General features: G+C 38.5%; 1 protein-coding gene across 4 annotated transcripts in view; it reads right to left on the reverse strand.

The window, feature by feature from the left end:
- Positions 1-8,878, reverse strand: part of LOC106875502 (uncharacterized) — a 64,589-nt gene that overhangs the window by 42,842 nt on the left and 12,869 nt on the right. For all 4 annotated transcript variants that reach the window (XM_052968925.1, XM_014923677.2, XM_014923678.2 and 1 more), the window contains exon 2: positions 1,512-1,713. In XM_052968925.1, coding sequence (XP_052824885.1) covers positions 1,512-1,713 — 202 coding nt within the window. The remainder of the gene's footprint in view (positions 1-1,511; positions 1,714-8,878) is intronic.

Consider the following 8,878-nt stretch of genomic DNA (forward strand, 5'->3'; position numbering starts at 1 on the left):
CAGAAAACTGTCATTTTGTGCATGTGTTATCAACTGTAAACAAATGAAATTCTGCTTTACGTATGTCATATAACCCCACATAGATTTTTTTAATTTTTGGAATTTTCAGAAAATTTTGCGAATTTCTATTCTATACATGGGAATTCATACGATAATCCAAAAATAAAACTGGGTACATCTTATAGAGTTTCTACCTACGCCTTTTCTACAGATCGAGCAGGGCCATCTACCTGAAGGGGTTTGTGTTTTGTCTACCTTCCTACTTATTAGGACTTTGGTTTTAGCTAGGTTGACTCTAAGGCCCTTCGATTCTAGTCCTTGCTTCCACATCTGAAACTTGGATACACTTTACACTTATCTGAGTAGGTAGAATATTGTATATGGACAGGGTAAAGATCCCCTTCAGTCATATATGACCATGGAATTGTAATAAGGCTTCTGCATGTGAAGGTGCATGGCTCAGTGGTTAAAGCATCAAGCTTACAATCGTTATGGCACCTGTGCCCAGCGTCGCTTCCTGGCACTTGTGCCAGTGGCACCTGTAAAGATATTTGAGCGAGATCATTGCCAGTGCCACTGGACTGGCTCCTGTGCAGGTGGCACGTAAAATACACCATTTTGAGCATGGCCGTTGCCAGTACCACTTGACTGGCCTTCGTGCCAGTGGCACGTAAAAGCACCCACTACACTCTCGGAATGGTTGGCATTAGGAAGCGCATCCAGCTGTAGAAACTCTGTCAAATCAGATTGGAGCTTGGTGTAGCCATCTGGTTTACCAGTCCTCAGTCAAATCATCCAACCCATGCTAGCATGGAAAGCGGACGTTAAACGATGATGATGATGATGATAGTTAGGTGTACTAAATATTGTGAAGTATCTGTTTTGTAAAAGCCACTACTGTTGTTATTTAGCCTCAGGTCAGCTCTGATCAAGAAAAGCTATCATTAGATAGATTCAAGCCAAGACCACTCAATCATTTTTTAAATTTTGTCACATAGACCTATATCTCCAAATAAATACTTACTTTTTCTTTTTAAAGATGGCAAGGTGAAAATTATATAAACTAAAGATGTTTAGCTCCTATTTCCAGCAGAAAAATTACTCCTCCTTCTTGGTCTGTAATTGTAATGAATGTAGTCTCTCTTGTTAACCTGTGGTAGTGGTAGTAGTAGTAGTAGTAGTAGTAGTAGTAGTAGTAGTAGTGGTGTTAGTAATAGTAGTAGTAGTAGTAGTAGTAGTAGTAGTAGTAGTAGTAGTAGTAGTAGTAGTAGATACTGTTTAGCTCCAAATCAGCCTTGACCCACCAAACCTATCATCAAAATTAGTCCAGCCACTTCCATCTGGTCTCTTTCCTAAGGCATAGCATGTCTAGAGTTACATTATCAAATGTGCCACTCCCTTTTACAAGATGGTAAGTTGAGATATGAAGGTAATTTGGTTTCAATTTTTTAGTAATCAAGTAACCATGTAGCAGTTTACAATAATAAATAGAAGGGGTTGATTACACTTACCCATGGTACCAAATACCCTGTTCTGGACTACAGAAGTAGCACATTAAATAATTCATACGGTTCATACAAGCTTTAGATGCCCCATATAAAGGGTACATGTTACTGAACACAGATGTCACTTCGGTCCGCTTGCAACATGCATTTGGGGCATACCAAGAGCAGTTAACCAGACCATGCTGTGGTTCAGGAAATCTGCGTGGATCTGAAAGTAAAGAACAAAGAAATAATATTAATAGTAATAATGGCTTCAAATTTGGGTACAAAGCCAGCAATTTCAGGGAGAGGATAAGTCAATTACATTGACCTCAAGAGAATGAAAGGTAAAGTCGTTTTCTGTGGTATTTGAATACAGAATTTAAAGATGGATAAAATGTTGCAAAGCATTTTGCCTGGTGAGCTAATGATTTTGGTAGCTCACCGCCTTAAAAATAATAATAATAATCCTTTCTACTATAGGTGCATGGCTTGAAATATTGGGGGAGGGAACAAGTTGGCTATATTGACCTCAGAACTTCACTATTACTTGATTTATCAAACCTGAAAGGATGAAAGAAGTTGACCTTAGCAGAATTTGAACTCAGATGAAATGCCACTAAGCATTTTGCTCAGTCAACACCGACAGAATAATCCAGGCTGATCAACCAGACATATTCATTAAAGACATGGAAGAAAATACTTGTAGACTAATGGATGTAAGTGTTCCCACTGATAAAAATATATTTGTAAAGGAATTTGACGAATTAAGTAAATATAAGGACCTGAAAATTGAAATACAAAAGATGTGGCATCTTAAAATGAGAACTGTTCCTGTTATTGTGGGTGCCCTAGGTACGATAAGAATGGGATGTCAGAAACATCTAGATAATATCTCAGGAAAACCACGTCTCAGAGAAATCCAAAAGATTGTGCTGACAAGTATTGCTCACATCCTAAGAAAAACTCTATCAATTTAAATGTATGTGCTGTGTTACATGAAGACTTTTTGCTACTGCCCCTGCCACCTCCCCTCCTCAAGCTTTCAGTTATACTATAACATCTCTTATCCTTCACTTGCCCTAGGATGCTGGGTGTGTCTTGGCAAGTGATTGTAACAAACATGCAGGTTAAAAGTAAATAATAATAATAATCCTTTCTACTATAGGCACAAGGCCTGAAATTTTGGAGGAGGGGACTAGTCGATTACTTCGACCTCAGTACTTGACTGATACTTAATTAATCAACTTCAAAAGGATGAAATGCAAAGTTGACTTTGGCGGAATTTGAACTCAGAACATAGCAATGGGTGAAATACCACTAAGCATTTCATCCATCATGCTAATGATTCTGCCAGCTCATCACCTTAGTAATAATAATAAAAATAATAATAACAAGAGCACCAAGAGAGCACAAACCCCAGCCAAGGCAACACCAACATCCGCTCAAAGATTAGCCAGAGATGATTTTTTTAAAATGAGAATATCTGAAATAAACTCGACTGGTCTCACAAATGAGAATACTAAAAATGAACCTGACCGCTCTCAAAAATTAAGTAAAAAAAATGGAGAAATAATCCAGAATCCTAGTCTGGTACCTGTTTGATCCCAATAGTAGTCATAGAATATGAAGGTGGGTATGCAGGCCATGTTTATAATGCTCTGTGTGTGTGTGTGTGTGTGTGTGTGTTATGGAAGCGCAATAGCCTAGTGGTTAGGGCAGCGGATCCGTGGTCATAGGATTGCAGTTTCGATTCCCAGACCGGGCGTTGTGAGTGTTTATTGAGCGAAATCACCTAAAGCTCTACGAGGCTCCGGCAGGGGATGGTGGCGAACCCTGCTGCACTCTTCCACCACAACTTTCTCTCACTCTCTCTTCCTGTTTCTGTTGTACCTGTATTTCAAAGGGCCAGCCTTGTCACACTCTGTGTCATGCTGAATATCCCTGAGAACTATGTTAAGGGCACACGTGTCTGTGGAGTGCTCAGCCACTTGCACGTTCATTTCATGAGCAGGCTGTTCTGTTGATCGGATCAACTGGAACCCTCGACGTCGTAAGCGACGGAGTGCCAAAAAGCAATGTGTATGTGTGTGTGTTGTCTGCAGTTTTCTCTATGAAGGCCTTTTTCAGTCTATCCACCGATATAGGGTCTTTACAACCATTAAGGTCTATAGTGAAAAATTTATCCATGCATGAAAGAAAACAGAAAGAACCTGCATAGGGTGCTGTTAATGGAGATTTAACAACAAAGTTGCGCACAAAAATGTGAGTCCAAGAAGTAAAACTTCCTTCAAGGCAGAGCTACAAATGCAATTGTCAAGTAGGTAAGAAGTTTTAAACAGAAGCGATATATTCAAAATTGGTAAAACTAAAAATTGTTGAGGATAAATTAAACTTATTATTGTTACTTAATATGTTAGAGTTATTTAATTTCTGAATGGTTTTGCTGCCGTCTGTTTATGTAGTTTGATTTCTTTATCCATCAGTTTCTACTAAGAAAGAGATGCAAGTAAAATTAATACCAGAGAAATGAAAATAAAACTTTGAAAACAGCAACACCACCATAACTTGCATAGAAACCATGAGTGTGCTTTCAAGGGAGATAATCAGATAAAGACTTGAAAGTCAACAGAAGATCGTAATACTTCATGTAAAGTAAAGTAAATATAACAAATAATCCAAAATCCTTGTCAGGTACTGGATTGATCCCAAAATCTAGTCAGTTCATGCCAGTCATAAGGTCGACCATCCCTGAAAAAGTTTCATCTGAATCCATCCAGATATCTTTTTGATGTACAAACAAACAAACATGACTGAAAACAATAACTCCGCCTTCTCTAAGGTGGAGGTAATAAGGGCCTGCAACACTGATATCGATACAGATATGATCCATCAGTGGGTGGCTGCTGCCTCTGAAATAACTTAGGATCAGTGTCTTCCCACCAGAAATTACCAAGCAAGCGTTCCTAAAAATGGTACTGATCCTGCTTGCCACTTTTGTTGTGTAACCAGGGAAACAACTGATCACTTCATCTCTGGATACTCTATGCTAGCCTCAAATGAATATATTAATCAACATGATAGACTTGACCAGTATTTGAGCTGGATCATATGCCATAAGCCGGGTCTCCCATATGAGAGAAACTGTGGGAATATAAACCTGCCAAAGTAGCAGAAAAAATATCACTGTACTTTGGGATTTTAATTTTGCACTCATATTGTGTCCTTCCCCCTCTCCTTGAAGACATGTAGCCAAATTCTGAGGGTGTTCAGGTCATAATTTTATGATCATGTTTTTCTTGCAACTGTTAATTTGTAGCTGTTCAAAATGGATGTTAACCCTGTTGATTCCACTAGTCTAAGAGTACTTGTGAAGGCAATATACACAGATTTTCCGTCCAGACAAGGATGAAAAAATTAAAAATAAAACCAACAAAATACAGCTTGCATGACCCGGTTGCTATTAGTCTTTACTTCAATATGTCTATAGCATACTTGAGCATTTTCACAGACTAAAAGTCTCACTTAGGTCAACTAATACTGTACTTGATACCTATATCATGGTGCATCTATCTGATGTATATCCTAAATTGTTTTATATTTATTGTTCTATGTTTGCATGCATGTTGGTTAGCTTATCTGTTAGAGCAATTTACTGCTTAAAAAAAAACAAACAAAAAAATAACTGGTATGGTTCTGTCAATTAACAAGTCAACTGAGAATAATGAAACAAACACTTGTTTGATGTTTTAGTCAGGCAGTCTAGTGCATGATAAATAAACTATCATTTTCTTGTGAACACAATGATATTGCATGTTCTCAAATTACAACCATGTGGATAATCTCATATCCAGTCATCTTCATTACTAAACAAGTTCAAGAAGTTCAATTTTCCTAAAATTAAGTAAAATAATGATGAAAACACACATGATGAACAAAATGGATAATGATGGACTCTCCTGTTGAAGGCAATGTATGAGTGTTCAGCTTTTGCCGAATGACCTGTACAAATGATTTGTTTATAATGATGAAATATATGTTCAGTACATTAGCTCACTTACTCCATCAAATCGATGTTGCCCAAACAGGTGTATGGCATACAACATGTCAGATGTCAAAGTGATTGCAAAGAAAAGTGAGATGAAGTGTTTTGCTCAAGAACACAACATACTACCCAGTCAAGGAGTGCAACATCCTAAGCACTAGGTGCAATCCCATGGTCATTTGTGACCAAAGGGGTTTTTTACCCACCCTTCTTTCTATATCTTATTAAAAAAAAAAAGACAAAAACTTTATACTATGATCTATATGCATTTTATGATGCATCCAACTCTAGAGATGCTGTCTTTGGTGGTACTGAAAATTCTTCTCAATGTTTCTTATGGTCATTCCTTTTTAGTTACTAATTTATTTTGGTGGTGATTGTGGTTTTACAGCTGGATGACTTCCCTGACACCAACAGCACGCATTTTATAGTATATTTTATTTCATGTGTGTGTGTGTGAATGCATGTATACATCCATCACCCCCACCACCAATACCGGATATCTCTATCTTTCCACCATCTACACCGGATATCTCTATCTTTCCACCATCTACACCGGATATCTCTCCTCCCACCACCATTACCTGTATCTATTCTTCCAACCCCTTCTCCCCACTGGGCTGTTCTCTATATATTACCTGCACTCTCTCTCTCTCTCTCTCCTAGGACAAATGCAACTAGCCCAGTTGCTCATCCACCCACTTACTTAACCGGCTATCTTTCGTTTCATTCTGTCTAGAAATTTGTCACCACCACCACCACCAGATGTCTCTTCTCCCAATTCCCCCTCCTCATTGGTGCTGTTCCCTATATTACCTGCACTCTCTCCCTCTCTTTCTCTATCTCTCTACTGGAACAAATGCAACCAGGTTATCTGCCCACCTACTTAACCAGCTATCTTTTGTTTCATTTTCGTTCTCTCTAGAAACATGCCATCAACTACCCAGGAATTTTCCTTGGCCATATCAAGTGAAGGAGAAAGCTATTCAGCTGTCCACGTGTGCTTGTTCTTGTGTGTGGGTGCACTTGTGTGTATGTAGGGATGAGCTTGTTTCCTCTCTCTCTGTTTGAACCCTTCCCTGCTGGTGGTACCTTTCATCATACCTGCAATCCCCCTCTTCCTGGACAAATGCAACCAGTTTTAGCTGACTCCATCCTAATCTAACATTGGAATATCCATATTTTGCTACACTGCTTAAATCTACATCATTCGATAACCATAATGCTTATGCTTATAAGGTTGCTAACACTGGCTCCTACCTCCAGTAGGGGCAACAATCTTAACACGCTTGAATGCTTCAATGTTGTCAGATTGGAAGAGAGAATAGATGAAGCATGCCTAAAAAATGAACAGGACAACCTCCCTCTTCTTTTCAGGTGCTGAATAACATCTCTCCTCCCAAAACCTCACCCCACATTCCCTTCCCAGTTTTCAGAGTTGGCACTGTCAAGGCTGGCACACTGAAAGGTAGGTCTAGTGAGATTGTAGAGATGCTTCAAAGGAGACGAGTTGATGTATGCTGCATACAAGAGGTAAGATAGAGAGGAGCTTCAGCTAGGGTCCTCACAGGTAAGGCACATAGGTATAAAGTCTTCTGGCAAGGTAACATGGATAGCGTAGGGGGTGTAGGCATGCTCCTTGTGGAGAAAAGGGTGGATAAGGTCATAGAGGTTGTTAGGGTATGTGATAGAGTGCTTAAGCTCAGGCTAGTCCTGCAGAACAGCACAGCTACAATCATCTCTGCCTACGCCTCACATGCGGGGCTACCAAATGATCAGAAGGATCACTTTTATGATACCCTTCTACAGGCTACCTAAAAGATGAGTGGCAATGACCTCATCTTTGTGGCTGGAGATTTTAATGGGCATGTTGGGCGGGAATCTGGTATCTTCACTGGTGTACATGGCAGCCATGGTATTGGTTCTTGGAACGATGAGGGAACTTGGCTACTGGAGTTCTGTGATGTATGTAACCTTTTAATCTGCAACACTAAGTTCAGGAAGCCAGACAGCCACCTGATAACCTATCAATCAGGGGACTATGAGTCCACTGCATAAATATATGTGTGTGTGTGTGTGTATTTATATATACATAAATATATATATACATATATATACTCATATATACATATCTTTGTGTGTATGCGCATATACACACACAGTTATGAACTAAATGGTATGTTTTTCTTTTTTAACAATATTATACTCTTGGAATAGAAACTTTATTTACAACTTCGGTAAAGTGTGTCCACCTCCTTTCATCTTTCCTCAAAGTGTTCTGCATTTGTTTTCTTTTATACCACATTTCAGATAGATTGGCAGAGTGAAAGATTAGTTGTAAATCTTCTGTGCACAGTAAGAGTATAAAAGTTGTAATAGTCATTGTTGGAATGTCTTTGATCACAAATCTAAATAAACATAATTGACCCGACACTAAAATTACTTTCAATGTAACACTATATTTGATATACAAGCATAATGGTTTACTAGATATGGTTACATTTGACTTAACTATTGGCATAATTGTTTGTCTACACTAAAGGTGGCACAATTTAGTGTACACACTTCAGATTGTTTTTGTTACTGGTTATATGAACAGTTGACAGTATGGGAATGTTGTCTGAAATAGACTGATCTGTCTATGAGGAATGTGATCTAGATAGAACAGGATTTAAAAGAAAGTGATCTAGATAGAAGATGGTGTTAAGAAGTGTCTGGGCAACAGATATTTCACTGCATTAATAACAATGCACAAACTGCTGAATTATTGCCAGAGTACCCACTGTCCTATTAACTCACCCATCCATCTCCCTCGTATTTGTTTGTTAATTTGTTTCATGATCATGTAAGCATGGGTTGGGTAAATGCATATCATCAAAGCAATGATTTGCAGTTGAGTGTTCTTCTTGTCACTAGCATTTACCTGTTTTGCAAGTAAGCGATTTTATATTCCACTTGTCTCTGGAAACATCCACACACATACATATATATATGCATACATGTGTGTGTGTGTGTGTGTGCGTGTCTGTGTGTGTGCGTGCATGTGTGTTTTGGTTTATGTATTCATATATACTCATAATAAGCATAGAAAATGAAATTGGTAAATTTAAGCTTTATATAACATATATGCATAAGGACAGGAGTGGCTGTGTGGTAAGAAGCTTGCTTCCAAACCACATGGTTCCAGGTTCAGTCCCACTGCATGGCATTTTGGGCAAGTGTCTTCTGCAATAGCTTCGGACCAATCAAAGCTATCTGAGGGGATTTGGTAGATGGAAACTGATTGAAGTCCATCATATATATATGTATCAATATATATACACACACACACACATATATATATATATAT

Source organism: Octopus bimaculoides, chromosome 6 (genome assembly GCF_001194135.2).
Source record: "Octopus bimaculoides isolate UCB-OBI-ISO-001 chromosome 6, ASM119413v2, whole genome shotgun sequence".
Classification (NCBI taxonomy): Eukaryota; Metazoa; Mollusca; class Cephalopoda; order Octopoda; family Octopodidae; genus Octopus; species Octopus bimaculoides.